This window comes from Urocitellus parryii, chromosome 1 (genome assembly GCF_045843805.1).
Source record: "Urocitellus parryii isolate mUroPar1 chromosome 1, mUroPar1.hap1, whole genome shotgun sequence".
Classification (NCBI taxonomy): domain Eukaryota; kingdom Metazoa; phylum Chordata; class Mammalia; order Rodentia; family Sciuridae; genus Urocitellus; species Urocitellus parryii.
In genome coordinates this window covers 192,273,563-192,290,981 of record NC_135531.1, presented here as the reverse complement: position 1 = coordinate 192,290,981, position 17,419 = coordinate 192,273,563, and the positions used below count along the sequence as shown (strand labels likewise).

Sequence of the window (17,419 nt, the reverse complement as noted above, 5' to 3'; positions counted from 1 at the left end):
TTTTCCAAAGTATTATTAAGTTTTGAGAATTCTTTTTTTAAAATTATTTTTTAGTTACGAATGGACACAATGCCTTTATTTTATGTATTTATTTTTATGTGCTGAATATCGAACCTAGTGCCTTACACATGCTAGGCAAATGCTCTACCACTGGGCCACAATCCCAGCCCCTGGTTTTGAGAATTCTTGATATATTCTCCACAGAAGTCCTTTATCAGATACTTTGATTATATAGCTAATTTCTATTTGGAATTGTCTTCCTCTTAAAACTTCCTTTAATATTTCTTGCAGTATAAGTTGGCTGGTGATTAGTTAGTTCTTTCAGTTTTTGTGTGCTTGAAAGTATTTTACCTTTGTTTCTGAAAAACATTCATACTAGTTCAGAATGCTAGTTTTTTTTTTTTTTTCACTTTTCTTCACTATTTCAAATGAAGGTACTACTGCTCCATTGTCTTCTGGCTTAGATTGCTTGTATTGTTTCTAACTAGAAGTCTGCTGACATTATTATCTTTGTTCTTCCATATGTAATATATTCCCTCAATACCTGCAGCCGCCCACCATGGCTTTTAAAGTGTTTTCTTTTTTTTTACACTGGGGATTGAACCCAGGGGTACTGTACCACTGAGCCCTCTCATTCTTGGTGCTTTCCCAATGGATGCCAGGCTTTGGGAATTTAACCTTGCTGGGTGTTGGACACTCTTATATTTTATAACAATATTTTAGTTTTGTTCTGGACTACAGTTAAATTACATGAAAAAGATTTAATCCTTTCAGATTTTTCTTTTATGCTTTTAAGGCACAACCAGGGCAGTTTTTAATCTAGGACTAATTTCCCACCACCACCTTTTAAGTATCCTACTTGTGTTGTGTGTTATGAGGTTTTTGACTCTGACTAATAGGAATACAAACTATTCCTGCCCTGGTGATCCTTTTGAGTGCTTCTTTTCTTGGCACCGGGTAGGTTTTGTGCACTTATGTGTGCAGGTACTCAACTAAGTCTGAAGAGGGTCCCTCTGTGAGTCTCCAAAAATCTCTCTGTAGCTCTCTTCTATTCCTCTGCCCTGTAAACTCCAGCCATTTGGCTTCCTTGAAGTCCCAACTTCATCCCCTAATTTAGAAAGACTGTCTGCATGGGTTCCCCTTCTTTGAGCTGTAACTGAGAAATTACTGTATAGGTAGTGAGCAGGGACCAAACATAAGACAATTCTTTTGTTTCTTTTTCTGTTTGTGTCCTTCACTGCCTAATAGTAAATGCCTGAAAACCACTGTTTCATATACTATTTTGGCATTTTAGTTAGGTAGAAGGATAAATCCAGTTCCTATTACTCAACTTTGTCTCAAAACAGAGGACAGGAGGATGTAGGTATCCTTCAACATATCTCATAATATCACTGACTCCAAATAAGATAGAGAAAACAGTCACCTACCATGCCCCAGAAATTATTCACAAAATAAAACATTCTCAGGAAATGCCAGAGAGAAACTTCCGACATAGACCCCCTTCTACTTCCTAAAGTAGGCTGAATTATCTCAGGGGACTGCTTGTTATTTAGGTTACCTGTGGCCTGAAGAAATATCTAACGAAGGGCAAGTTTGTGAATAGTCATTCAAACTCATGGGCAGTAAAGGAAAGTCACTGTGGATTAAAAAAAATTTAGAAAAGCTTAAAATTTACTTGAGTGATAGAAGCTATAAAATCCTAAATTGAAGAATTCAACAGTAGAAAATGATGATTTAGAGAGTTCTTTTTTCCTATTTTTTTTAAAAATGCTTTTCATTATCCCATTACATACTTTATGAATAAATTTTTTCTTCTATTTTTCAAAATAGTCCTCCCCCTGCCTCACTCCTATTCAGAGGGTGCTTTACCACTCAGCTGCATTCCCAGTCTTTTTAGTACTTATTTTGAGACAGGGTTTTGTTAAGTTGCTCAGGCTGGCCTTCAACTTGTGAACCTCCTGTCTCAGCCTCCCAAGTTGCTAAGATTATAGGCATGGGCTACCATGTCTGGCAGTAATTATAATCTTTTACCCATAGACTCGAGGAGCTGTCTAATTTGTTATTTTCTTCTTAAGAGTCCTTTACTTTTTACATACTATCTCAAAAATTACAAATGACATCATGTGGTCATATTCATTTTTTTCCCCTTAATGATCTTCCCCCCAACAACATCTGACTGTCAATCTTTGAAATCTCTTTCTATGTTGGTTTTTATATATCCCTTTACTGGTGACCATATCCCTTTGATCTGTTTTTGTTGGCTGTCCATCATCTAGTATAGGAGTGGGCAAACTGGCATGTGGGTGACATCCGACCGACTGCCTTCTTCTGTATGGCCTAAAAGCTAAGAATGGTTTAACAGATGAACATTTGATGACAGGGAATGCTGGCTTTGAACAACAATTAAGAAATATTATCTGCCATTGAATCCATTCTTCTCATTAGCAGTGCTGGGGACTGAACTTGGCTTCATACATGCAGGCCAGCATTTAATCAACTGAGCTACAACCTAGCCTAGAAAATAAAATGCTCAATAAAAATAATTTCTCTTGAAGTTCATATATATGTGTACACTGAAAACTGAGTGAAGTACACTAAACCTATCAGTGATTATCTCTGGGTGCTGAGGTTATAGTTGATTTGCTTTTTCCCATAATCAGAATGACCCAAAAAGGCAAATAAAGAAAAGACTGTTTTAATTAAGAAACAAAATACAGAGGTGCAGGAGAAATACTTTGGATATTTTCATCAATAGAAACTCATTTGAAAGGCTGAGGAAGTATCACAAGTACTTTAAACTTATGCATAAAATTGAACAGCTTTTTTGCATGAAAAGGCACTTATCCTTCCTCTTCTTTAAAGGTAATTACTTAAATAGTATAATTTAAATCCAAAATACTACTGTTCTCTCATTTTTGGTGAGTTCATAAAAATGAAGTAGATATAGTACTGTCTTCCTCTCCTTCTCTACATTGTTTTTTGTTAGTAAAACTTTACTAATGAATTCTGCTAAAAATACATCTATTACATCTATTAAAAATTACATTAAAAAGGAAGTGAATGTTTTGAAAAGAAAATGTTTTAGCAAAGTGACTTTTTATTTTATTCATTCAATAATTATGTATTTCTTCATCTATTCTGTAAGTGCTACAAAATTATATGTAGGTTATCAAGACAGGTACAACGTAGTATATACTGGTTTGTTCATCCAAAAAAAAATTTTTTTTGCGGGGGCTAGAGAAGTAGCTTAGTGGTAGAGTGCTTGTCTGGTATACAAGGCTCTGGGTTCAATCCCTAGTACCATAATGAGTGGTTAAAAAAATTATTGTGATAAGAACAGTTAACACCACACACACACTATTATTATTATTTTTTTTCCTTTTGCAGTGCTGGGAAATGAGTCCAGGACCTTGTTTGCACTAAGTATGCACTTTACACTGAGCTATATTATCTCCAGCCCTAATGTTTTATTCATTTATTTTTTTTGTCAGGGTGGGGAAATTAGGGTGCCAGGGATTGAGTTTAGGGGTACTCAACCACTGGGCCACATTTAGAGACAGGGTCTCACTGAGTTGCTTAGCGCCTTGCTTTTGCTGAGGCTGGCTTTAAACTCACGATCCTCCTGCCTTAGCTTCCTGAACCCCTGGGATTACAAGTGTAGAAAATAGTATCATCATTCTAGGTACCATTTTTTTAATTTTTATTTTTTTAGTTGTATATAGATACAATACCTTTATTTTGCTAATTTTTAAAGTTTTTTTTAATGTTTAGTTTTTAGTTTTAGGTGGACATAATATCTTTATTTTTATGTGGTGCTGAGGATTGAACCTAGGTCCTCATGCATGCTAGGCAGAACTCTACCACTTGAGCTACAACTGCAGCCCCTAGTTTGCTTATTTTTATGTGGTGCTGGGATCAACCCAGTGACTCAAGCATGTTCGGCAAGAGCTCTACCACTGAGCCACTGTACCCTCTAGGTACAATGTTGTACAGTACATCTCTAGAATTTATTCATCTTACATAACTGAAATTTATTCCTTACTACATTTTATTTCTCTAGGCTAGTTGTTAGAAACTTCCTTTTTTAAACAACAAACAGAGGTGAAATTCACCAGAAGATATGGTTCATTCAGTTTGACAGATTTTATTGTTAATAATTATTTCAAAGGAGAGCTGAAGCAAACAAAATACAAAACTGGAAGCTTAGAAATAAAATGAATTCAAGAGAGGTATCAGAAGTAGGACAAAGGAAGCACTAGGGGAATATTAGGAATATAAAAATGAGGAAAAACACATTGGAGAGAAAAACAGGAAAAGTTTTAAAGGCAGGATTTCTTTTTCATAAAGATTCTATAAAGTGTTTTCTTTAACAGAGTTCTAAGAAATAAAGGTTAGTCTATTTTCAAGTTATTCTCTATATGTTAGGCTAGCGCTGTGAGATTAGAGATCAAAGACAAATATATATTATTCTTTTGAGTTTCAAGATAAAAATGGGAAAATAAAAGGTAAAATTGGGGAAAAGACACTAAAACTGAGAGCATTTTGAAGATATCTTATTTGCCTTTTTTTTTTTTTTTTTTGGTGGTACTAAGGATTGAAGCCAGGGTCTTGTGCATGCGAGGCAAGCACTCTGCCAAATGAACTATAGCCCCAGCCCCTTGTTTGCCAGTTTTGAGGTCTCAGCAGGTATCAAAATAAATTTCACTTTATACTAAAGACTGAGAAAAAAAAAAGTCCCTTAATGAGTTGTTGTAAAACAAATGACCCTAACTAGTACATTGCTTGCTGAAAGTGACTGGACATGTGACTTTTATGGGGCTGTGCTCAGCGCTCCTATTGACATGTAAAAACACAATCCAATCTAAATACAAAGATTCCTCTGTGATAACTGAAAGCAAAAATAATAATTTAAATTATACCTTTTCTGCACAAGGAACCTTTGTAAGAAAACAAGGTTGCTAAGCAACCAAAGCTAAGTAAAACATTTTTCAAAACAAAGACTTGATTGGTGTTCTTATAGGAATCTTACTTTTGTATCCTAATAATAGAGCAAAAGTTATTTCAGTCCATTTAGTATCCAGAACATAAAACTGTTTGGATCAGACCCTATAGCTTTGAGTTTAAGATATACTTTTAATCTAACAGAGACAGATTATATTGGTTGGAATGTAGCCATTTATACAGTATTGTTAGGACACTGGGTTTCAGATGAATATCTAATAATGGCAGAGACATTATGTCTTTACTACAAATGCATAAATATCACTGAGCTTTAGCTACTTGTGGACAGCTGAATTACAGATGGAAATAAGACTATAGAGGGCTGCTTACTGTAGGTTCAGTGGATTTCAATTCTGAATGTCTGTTAGAATCACCTGGGGGGCTTACAAAAATAAGGTATTCAGGCTTTAGATCAGGTGAGACTAACTGAGAAAATGCAAGGTGGTGGATATAACTGGTAAATTTTAATAACTCCACAAGCCATCCTAACATGCTGCCAAGATTAAGAATAACTGAGCTGAAGAGCTAGAATTCACAAAGTAGGAGTTCAGGCCTCTGGGTTAATCTTTTTCTATGCTTCATAGTTTCTACATGTAAAATAAAAATAAACACATACTCATTCTTTTTAGGACACTGTGGTAAATCAGGTTTTAGAAATGTGAAACCTCTGGGCGAGAAAATTTTGAAGAAAGGTTCCATTTGCATTTCTAAGCTTTCTGTAGTAAAAGTACCAATTTTGTAGGAATAAAACTGCAGGTGGAGAAATGTTGACTAGGCAGGTAGGGTCCAAACTATAATTCTAATGTTTTATACCACACAGTTAACAAAATGCTTAGTGTCTGGGCATAAATGTTGTTCCTTACTACTTTCAACTTAGCCCTTTCTTATATTAATTTTGCATTATTTTCTGTTTCATATGCATATTTAGCTTTCAAAAAAAAAAAAAAGAAAGAAAATGTGTAGCTACCCAAGGACAAGATTATATCCTATCTTTCTTCCATGCTAAATATACTTAAACATGTAAATTATTGCTGGATTAAGTTTTTGGTAACAGAGAGAAAGGCAAAGTTTCAGTGTTGTAAAAGATAAAAGCTATACTTACTGAATTTTATGTTCTTTACTTGAACACCGTTTTTTAATAAGATCTGGCAGACTTTAACAGTGGAAATGATTAAAACTCAGTAACAATATAAACTCTAATATCGTTAAAGCAATGTGTATATCTTTATAGTATCTAATGCTGGGTTAGGTACAAATTCAACCAATTCATGTTATTTGCAGCAATTATGCTCTATAAAGTTGTATGTACACTGATTTAGTAAATTATGAGCCATTGTTCCTATAAGAAATTCAGTTAGGTTCTGTAAGGCTCAGGTCATGGTATTAAATCAAATGATTAATATACAACCTTGTTTTTATTTAAAAACATTATTTTTTAAAAATATTTTTAGTTGTAGATGGACACCTTTATTTATTTATTTTTATGTGATGCTGAGGATAGAACCCAGTGCCTCATACATGCAAGGGAAGCACTCTGCCCCTAAGCCACAATCTCAGCCCTAAAAACATCTTAATAAATACATATTTCCTATTGCAATTAATTATAAGGAGTTTTTTCTTTTTTTAAAATATTTATTTATTTATTTTTTTTAGTTTCCGGCGGACACAACATCTTAGTTGGTATGTGGTGCTGAGGATCGAACCCGGGCCGCACGCATGCCAGGCGAGCGCACTACCGCTTGAGCCACATCCCCAGCCCATAAGGAGTTTTTTCTTCATAACAAAACACTAATTGAGGGGCTGGGGATGTGGCTCAAACAGTAGTGCGCTCGCCTAGCATGTGTGGGACACTGGGTTCGATCCTCAGCACCACATAAAAGTAAAATAAAGATGTTGTGTCCACTGAAAACTAAAAAATAAATATTAAAAAATTCTCTCTCTAAAAACAAAACAAAACAAACAAACAAAAAAACCCCAAAACACTAATTGAGAAATATATGTTTTCCTGACCCTGGGAACTGTGATTGTAAATTTATATGGCTCTCAGTCTATAATAATGCTGAATGCTATCCTTTCCTAAATAAGTCTATCATCTCATGAATCCCAAACTTAGCCACCTTTCCATTTTTGCCATAATTTCTGATGCATTTTGAATGTGACTTTAGCATTGTTTAGAAGAACCTCACATATACATCTGTGAATTTCTTCTTCCTTTTTATAGATGTATTATATGTTGGATAACAGTGATATAATTCATGCTTCAACACACAGTAGTTTTTTGTGGTTACGAACACAAGACAGAACTTCAGCATTCTACGTGGCAGTCATTTTGAGTGGTGAAATCACCACAAAGAGCACAAAATGTGTACATGGCACTAAAAAGACAGTAAAAAAGATGAATGTTTACAATGTGAGAACGGAGGCAGGGTGGGGTGGAGTGTGCCTTGTTTGACTTCAGCTGGAAATATGTTGTATGATGACTCAAATTTTTTGTCACTCTGAATGTGTCCATAAATATACAAGAAAGTGATGCAAATACTGATTTTGGGCTTAAAAATAAATTTTAGTAAAGAGGCCAAAATTGGCAATTATAAGGGCAACAAAAGATCCACTGTACATACTTTAAGTATTGCTGAAGAGTAATATGATATAGTTTTAATTCCTAGCTCAGAGCTCTTGTAAAAAAAACCCAGGCTTTTCAGTGAGATAAACAAAGAGATAAATTTGAAGAAGTATTGATTTGGCACACCAGAAATGAATGACATAAATTGAAGTCATATAGAAAACAAAGGTAAATCAGTGGGGGGGAAAATGTCACAGTAAAGAGATTCACCTCTTACTCTGTTTAGTCTAATTGGGAATAATACCCAAAATGAAAATATTTGCTGCTTTAAGCAAATAATGATATCCTATTATATGCTTTCTTCCAGATTTCATATTTGCCTTTGGGGGAATTTTCATGTTACCCAATAATCTGGAACAGAGCTCAGAACCAGGTAAGTACTAAAGACGTGTGACCTATAAAAAGAGATGTCAGAAATTCCTGACAGCTTTTTTTCACTATAATATAGATGTTTAACAAGAAATTTATCCTCTTAACAAAATTTAAATGCATAATATAATACTTAACTATATGCATGTTGTACAGCTGATCTCTAGAACTTATTCATCTTGAACAACTTTAAATCTGCTCATTAAATCTTTATTTTTTATTTTTTTTTAAAGAGAGAGAGAGAGAGAGAGAGAGAGAGAGAGAGAGAGAGAGAGAGAGAGAGAATTTTTTAATATTTATTTTTTAGTTTTCGGCGGACATAACATCTTTATTTGTATGTGGTGCTGAGGATAGAACTTGGGCGTGCGCGCACGCATGCTGGGTAAGCGCGCTACCACTTATGCCACATCTCCAGCCCCTGCTCATTAAATCTTGATTACCTGTTTTCTTCTCACTTCTTTCCTGAAAACTACCCTTCTATTCTCTTCTTCTTCTTTTGATTATTTTAGACATACAAGTGGAAATAGGCAGTATTAATCCTTCTGCTGAATGGCTTACTTCATTTAGCACACTGTCCTCAAGCATTCATTCATTCATAGTGATACACATTGTAGGATTTCCTAGGCTGAATAATGTTCCATAATATGTCCATGCCACATTTTCTTTATCTATTCATGCATGGGTGGACATTTAGGTTGTTTCTACATCTTGGTTATATGATGTGAATAACACTACAATGAAGTTGGGAATAAAAATACCTCAGGTAGATACTGATTTCAATTATTTTGGATAAAAAGAAGAATGTGGGATTGCTGCATCATAGAGAGGTTCTGTTTTTAATTTTTTGAGGAACCACCATATTGTTTTTCATAATGGCTGTACTAATTAATATTCCTCATCAATAGCATATAAGAGTTCTCCCCCACATTTTTTATTTTTTAGTTGTTGATAGACATTTATTTTATTTATTTATTTTTATGCGGTGCTGAGGATTGAACCTAGGGTCTCACACATGCTAGGCAAGCGCTCTACCACTGAGCCACAACCCCAGCCTGAGTTCCCTTTTCTTTACATCCTAGCCAGTACTAGCTACCTTTTGCTGCTTTGATAATAACTATTCTAGTAAATGTGAGGTGATAGCTATGGTTTTGATATGCCTTTTCTTTTTTCTTGGTACTGAAGATTGAACCCAGGAGCACTTAATCATTGAGTCACATCCCCAGCCTTTTTATTTTGAGACAGTTACCTATGGCCTCAGTAAATTGCTAAGGGTAGCTTTGAACTTGTAATCCTCCCACTTCAGCCTCCAGAGCAGCTGGGATTACAGGTATGTGACATCAAGCCGGCTGATTAGTGATACTGAACATCCTTTCCTACACTTAGAGGCCATTTTTATATCTTCTCTGAATAAATTTCTATTTAAGTTCTTTTTTTTTTTTTTTTTTTTTTGTCGTGCTGGAGATTAAACCCAGGGCCTTGTACATGATAGGCAAGTCTTCTATCACTGAGATACCCAGCCATTGCCCCATCCTTTGCTTATCTATAAAAAAAACTTGGGAATATAGCTCAGTGATAGAGTGCCTTGTCTGGCATGTGTGAGGTCTTGATTTGATCTGCAGCACTACTTAAAAACAACAACAGCAACAACAACAACAACAAAACCCCACAAAAGCCCAAACCAGTTTTCTGCTACTGAATTGTCAAGAGATTCTTATATATTTTGGATATTAACTCCTAGTCAGACAACATAGTTTGCAAATATTTTCTCTCATTTTGTAGGCTGTCTTTTCACTCTGTTAACTGTTTTCTTGGCTGTGCAGAAACTTTTTAGTTGGATGTAGTCCCACCTGTCTATTCTTGTTTTTGCTGCCTGCCACAATCTTTTCCATAGTGGAGTCCTCTAGATCCAGGATCTGACTGACTTTAAAAAAACAAAAAATAAATAAATAATAAAAATTAAAACAACTCCCCATTCCAGTGACTCCACTACAGATGTAACAGTTAAATTGATAATTAATGGCAAGAAAAGTCATTAGACATGTCACTAGACATGTAATTTCTGAGATCAGTCCTTTGAAGTATTATTCTAATCTTAGAAATGAGAAAACTAAGATACAAAGAGACTAAGGTCAAATAAACTTGAAGGCAGGTGTGTCTGATTCCAAAGCCCATATTCTTTCTAACCACATCATGCCACTCAATTAATGCCTAAGATTCTGATAATGAAAAATTAGCTTATTTAGATTAACTCATGCCTGGATCAGATTTGAGATTCCATGATAAAGAGCCTCAAGGAATACTGACATACATCTGAGAAAATGGCAGAAGACTGACCAATCAAACGATACAGTTATGATGAAATAAACAAAAACATGAGGGTTGGCAGAAAAAAAAAAAAAAACAACAAAAACTTCAGCATATCAGCTGTAATACTAAACATGAATGGATAAAAATTCTCTAACATGTCAGACATAAGATGGCCATATTAAGGGGGAAAAAAACCCAAGTTGAAGACATTAAAAAAAAAATTTTTTTGTAGTTGTAGATGGACTGAATGCCTTTATTTTATTTGTTTATTTTTATGTGGTGCTGAGGATCGAACCCAGTGTCTCACGCATGCTAGGCAAGCGCTCTGCCACTGAGTTACAGCCCCAGCCCAAGTTGTAGACATTTTATACGTAAGATTATATATACATAAACACTTAGTTTCATATTTGTGTGTTAATGAATCTTGCTTATGTTTCCACACCATATTTGTTAATGTATGATTAAATTCAAGGAGAAACTTAAGATATAAACAAGGAGAGAAACATGGCGTAGTTACCTAGCATGTATGCCATGTGGGAGATGCTCCAGATGGCAGGGGTGGAGAGAGAGAAGGAAGTTAGAACACCAACAAATAACTATCTGTATGACATGATCTAATTTAAATAAATTATAATTGTGAAGAAATTAGAAATAAAACAGAATGTTTTAGACTAATACTTATATGGTATGGGAAAAATGTAAGACAATCTGTATTTCACTAAAATCTACTACCTAATTCCTATATGTGTGCATTTATGCATGTACTGTATAGACAGGAGGGCCAATGCAACAGAATGCAGACTAGCTTGTGAATGCTGGTGATCTGGGGATGATGGTGGAGTGAGGCATAATTAGTTTCCTTTTATACATCGTTGCATTCATTTATGTCAACACCACTAATATTTTTATAATTTAAAAACACTAATGAAAAACTTAAAAAATATATAGAGGTAGAGAAACAAAATATAATTAAGGTCAATAATTAATTGCCTCAGGTATATATACATATGTGCAAGCTAGCCTTTGACATTACAGGAATGTGTTCATTCAGTATAGATTTACCAAGTTCCTTTCTATTCTGGGGCCTGTTCCACATACTTGGGTATTTGGACCAACTTCCTCTTTTCATGTAAGTAGAATGGAATATGTCTGATAAAATATAATTTATATAAGCTACTAAATATAGATTTATGAAGGAATGGCTTCTACATTAGCCACTAGATGGTAATTTAATTACTGGATCAATAAGAAATAGCCATGTTGAACTTTAAGTGATGGTTCCAAGTAAATTTGAAATATTATAGCAATTTATCTATTAAATATTTTCCAGAAGCAGAAATGTTTTTTTTTTTTCACCCAAAGGTATCCTTAATTAATTCCATACATGAGTAGTTTCATACAAGTAACTACCACATGGTACCTGGGTACAAGTTTGACAGAATGCATATTCCCTGCTTTCTGTACAACCTACTCCATTTCATAGACTGATAATCTATAGGTGGAACAGATCAATGCCAGTTTGTTATATGATGACAATCACTACTATCAGCTTGTAGCTAGCTTCTTTGAAGTTTGTCTGCCTCATTTTGGGTCATAGCCATAAACTTTAGTGAGGGATTCCACACTTTTTATCAAGATTCAAGTTGGAGATTGTTGGGGAACCTCATTCATCTCTCTATTGTTGTGCTCTAGGATATTCTTCAAGTCAGATGCTCTCCACAGTTTAATTTTCTTTGCAGAAGCAGGCCCAGGGACTAAACCTGTTGTTCTTTTCCAAGTATAGTCATCAGTATTAACTTGACTACTTTTGGAGTCTGCTGTTATGCCTGATACTAGGCTGACTGTAGAGATGGGTACAGAATGCTCTCTTGTGTCTATTCACACTTAGGATAAACTCCCTCAGAAGTCAAGAACAGACAATCATTTTTGTTTCAAGGGATTGACAAATAAACAAATGGCAAAAATTTAAAACCTAAATTATCCCCTTTAGGTTCCTGTAAGCTTATCTTCTTCCCTCATAAAAGACCCTCTTCCCAGCATAAATGCCTACAGAATTAACTTAGAGAAATAGGTGTCTTTTGGTCTCAAGTGAGTCACTGGATTAATAGTGTGTACCTATTTCTTTCAACCTCTGCCCTACATAGGGATACTTACTTTGCTGATAATTACTTTCACTGATAAATAAAAGGTTACACCTTGGTTCAAACAAGCAGACAATTTACCAACTTTCTAACCCTTCATTTCATCTACTTTACTATAGAATTCTGCCTCTAATTGACATTTTATAAACTGAATTGGCATTCTAGATCCCGAACTTAAATTTGTACATGTTAGAATAAGGGGATCAGATTGAGTCTTTTCTCCTTATTTATAGAATTTAAAGTCATAGGATAAATATGAATTTAAAAAAAAATTTTTTTTAGTTGTCAATGAACCTTATTTATTTATATGTGATGCTGAGAATCCTACCCATTGCCTCATACATGCTAGGCAAGCACTCTACCACTGAGCCACAACCCCAGCCCAATTGTTAAATTTAACCCAATACACACTTCTAAATTTTTATTGTAGCAGCTCTACCTTAAAACTCCCAAGCTGCCTGCAAGATTCACAACTAATTTGCCATTTAAAAAGTCCATCCTCCTCAATCACTCAAATTAACACTGGTAGCCAAAGATACAGAGACAAGAAAAATTTGAGTTCTTCCTGTGGAACTCCTGCGAGGTCCTGACAACAAATAAGGTTAGAACAAGTTCCTATTTTCCTAGGTAGATTTCAGTGAAATAAGGAATGTCAGTCCCATTTCCACCCTAAATGTCATCTGTTACTATAACTGGGTAGCAACAATCTCTTATGATTGATTATAACTTAGGTTCCCATTCTTAAAAAGAGATCAGCTGTCTCTCTGGTAACATCATGGGGATGTTATTAGAGTAAATAAAATACATTTTGAAAAACAGACTAAAGGTACCCAATTAAAGGGAAGATTACTATTTTTTCACACATTAGGCTTGTCAGAGAAGCTTCTGATCTTCCAAGTTTAAATAACAGATGAAATATTTCACGACTTTTTAAATACAGACCTATTATCATTTACTTTTCTTACATGCCTCTTTCCTCCTACTGACGAAAAAAGAGTATCCCAGAGCCTGAAAAATTTCAGTAAGATATTTTGCAGCTAAGTTTATCTACGGGAAATACAATCTTCCCAAACTACTACAAATAAATCATTAACAAATAAATGCTCAAAATGCCAAGGACTATGAATAACTAGTACTCCATTTGGATGAATAAAGGGCACAGTACAAGAGAGATTTGATTCTGGTTCTATATGGAATGTTTAGCTTATATGGATTATGTTTTAAAAATATTAGAAAAACAGACTATCATACTTTGTTTCATCTACATCAGGAAAATGATTTTAGTCATTTAGTCAACTTTAAAACTAGCAATAGACAATAATCTTGGTAAATAAAGAGAAGCCAGAAGATTAGGTTTCTTAGTCATACTCACCTTAAATTATTTTGTTGGCCAGGTGGAATGACACTGTAGTAAACTGGCATTCCTGTTGTGGTTATTGATCCTTGATTAGACTGATTAGGGAACATAACAGGCTGTTGGTAAGTTTGATGCGCAATTCCTTGAGAACCTTGAGGCAGTGAAACCTAAAATTTGAGACAATTTAAAGGGAAAAAGATTTTTTAAATCTTGCAGATGTTCATAGTCTCCATAAACTTTAAAAATGTGAGCAGTTAGGATTAAGCCAACATAACACTTTTTTTTTTTTCTGTTAAGTTTGCCACAGTACTGTACTATTTTTATTGTGTAGCAGCTCTACCTTAAAACTCCCAAGCTGCCTGCAAGATTCATAACTAACTTGCCATTTAAAAAGTCCATCCTCCTCAATCACTTAACCTAACACTGGTAGCCAAAGATACAGTGGCTCCTCAGTCCTTTATCTAAAAAGCTAGAAATGCCGCCTCCAACATAGGGAGGAGTTTTATCTCTATTATAAGGTAGTATATCTAAAAGATCTAGTAAAGTGAATCTTTCTTTTTTTTTTTTTTTTAGATAGAGTGAGAGAGAGAGAGAGAGAGAGAGGGAGAGAGAGAGAATTTTAATATTTATTTTTTTGAATTTTTGGCGGACACAACATCTTTGCTTGTATGTGGTGCTGAGGATCGAACCCGGGCTGCACGCATGCCAGGCGAGTGCGCTACTGCTTGAGCCACAACCCCAGCCCCAAAAGTGAATCTTTCAATGCTTTGTTTTCTATATTATTTACAAGAAACCAAAGGGACATAATGGATTCTTCAATTCTCTATTTCCATTATCTAGTTTCTAAAACAGAAATCACACAGGCATCATAATTTCTTCATTTATAATATACCATATTATAGTGATTTTGTTAAACGAAGCCAACATAAAAGCCTGTGACAACATCAATGGGGTGATGAGGATTAACATTACTGGGTACTTACTGCCATGTATCAGGTTCTTTTGTAAGTGCTTTATGTGTATTATCTCATAAAGACATCCTAACAACTTAAGAAGGTATTTTCATTAACCTTATTTTGTAAATGGGTAAACTGAGGTTAAATAAGTTGCTCAAGGTTGTATAGTTAGATAGTAAAAAGGTCAGGATTATCATGCATTCCCTTTTTCTTTAAAACCACTTCCTATTCTCCATCCTTGGCTTTGTGAATTAAAAATTAATGATTAAGGGGCTGGGGTTGTAGCTCAGTGGTAGAGAGCTTGCCCTGGGTTTGATTCTCAGTACCACATAAAGATAAATAAATAAAATAAAGGTATTGTATCCATCTATAATTACAAATGAATTTTAAAAAGTTAATGATTATCTTCTAAGTCTTACTTATATAAAATTACTTACTTATACAAAATGCAATTAGTGCTCTCAAAAATAATAATAAACTGGGCTGGGGCTGTAATTCAGTGGCAGAGCATTTGCCTAGCATGTATGAGGCACTGGGTTCAATCCTCAGCACCATGTACAAATAAACAAATAAAGGCATTTTGTCCATCTACAATTACAAAAAAAATTTAAAAAAATATATAATAATCTCTTGATTATTTTCCCTTTAGCTCATTAATCCCAAAAGAAAATTATTAGTCCGATTTATCTAACTATATACTACAACATATTTCCATCTTTTTATCTGTTGAGGCAGTGGAACATTCTGAGATTCTCCTCTCCCTCCCGCGCCCCCCCCCCATTTCTTTCAGGTACCTGGGATTGAACTCAGGGGCACCTCGCCACTGAGCCTTATTTTGTATTTTATTTAGAGACAGAGTTTCACTGAGTTGCTTAGCACCTAGCTTTTTTTTTTTTAAATATTTTTTTAGATATTGATGGACCTTTATTTTATTCATTTATTTATATGTGGAGCTGAGAATTGAACTCAGTGCCTCACACATGTTAGACAAGCGCTCTACCAGTGAGTCACAGCCCCAGCCCTAGTGTCTCGCTTTTGCTGAGGCTTTGAATTTACAATCCTCTTGCCTCAGCCTTCTGAGCCCCTGGGATTACAAGTGTGTGCCACCACACCTGGCTCTGAGATTATTTCTAATTGTATAAATTAATACATATGCAAGACAGATCTGAGAAAAATGACACAGCTTAATCTAGATGATATAACCAGGTAAAGAAAAAAGTGTGAGGTATGAAAAGAGAAAGAGAATGTGCAGGCACAGAATTCATTACTAAGAACAAAGGACTTTTTTGGCTTATTGTTCAGAAAACAGTTTATCACTACCTAATCTGTCTACCAAACATACTAGGAAGCATACTGTAAAGCACGCTGCCATTCACTGCTGGTTAGAACACTTCCTATAATCATTCACCTAGTGTGAGAATTATGAGATAAAGAGAAAATAATCTACAACTTGTAAAAAAAAAAAGCATGCTATAGAAATTAGAAGAATTATCTTAGCTCTAGAATAGCTCCAATATTTAAGCTCCATATGAAAAAATTACACTAACAATGCTGTGATTTATTTAAAAATGACAATTCTCAAAGGAAAAATTTCACACTGTTGGTGGGACTGTAAACAGTACAACAACTATGAAAATCAGTATGAAGGTTCCCCTAAAGTCATCATACTATAGTGAAACATGTATACCCATGTTTATAGTAGCACAATTCACACTAGTGAAACCATGACACTAGTCTAGGTGTCCATCAACAGATGAATGGATAAAGAAGATGTGGTATATGTACACAATGGAGTTTTATTCAGCCATTAAAAAAAGAAATTATATCATTTGCAGGAAAATGGATGGAACTTGAGATCATTACATTAAACAAAATAAGACAAACTCAGAAAGTCAAGGGTCCTATATTTTCTCTCATACGTGAAAGAGAGAGGAAAATGGAAAAGAAAAATGGGGGTGGGGATCTAATGAAAATCAAAAGGAGATCAGTAGAGGAAAGGATCAGGACTTAGAAGGAGGTAAAGGACAAAGGAAATGCTGGGGAATGATACTGGTCAAATTATATCGTGTGCATGTATGACTACAAATTCCATCATTTTGTATAACTATAATACACCAATTAAAAAAAAATAACATTTCTCTCACTAGACTGTGAGCTCCTAAAAGTCAAGGGCAAATCTTTTATTAACTGAATCTTTAACACCCTATGCAGTGCCTGGATGTTTAACAGATGCTCAATGTAGACGATTGACAGTGAGACCTAACTCCTTGAGAAGGCAAGTGTTCCTGGACTGGTGTTGCTCCTATCTAATGTCTATGGGGAAAGTAGAAGAAGGGCAATGTTTTTTTAAAAAAAAATATTTATTTTTTAGTTATTAGTGGACACAACATCTTCATTTTATTGTTATGTGTTGCTGAGGATCGAACCCATTGCCCCATGCATGGTAGGTGAGCGCTCTATCTCTGAGCCACAACCCCAGCCCCAAAGAAGGGCAGTTTATGTGCCTATACTCAAGCATGGACTATCAGGAGAAAAAAGCATGGGGGATGTGAAAGCAAAAGAAGTAAAACCTAGTTTCATGAAATATCTCTTTTGTGTTATTGCTTTCTGTTATCAAGGGGCTTCAAAAGTAAACACACTCCCTTGACAAATTCCACATTTCATA

The 17,419-nt window shown here is 34.8% G+C and overlaps 1 protein-coding gene across 5 annotated transcripts in view; it reads right to left on the bottom strand.

Annotated features, from left to right (window-relative positions):
• The window catches only part of R3hdm1 (R3H domain containing 1), a 95,704-nt gene that overhangs the window by 14,463 nt on the left and 63,822 nt on the right, over positions 1-17,419 (bottom strand). For all 5 annotated transcript variants that reach the window (XR_003300668.2, XM_026387814.2, XM_026387821.2 and 2 more), the window contains one exon: positions 13,814-13,965. Coding sequence is in view for 4 of the 5 variants with exons in the window: in XM_026387814.2 (XP_026243599.1) it covers positions 13,814-13,965 (152 nt within the window). In the remaining variant the exon portion in view is untranslated. The remainder of the gene's footprint in view (positions 1-13,813; positions 13,966-17,419) is intronic.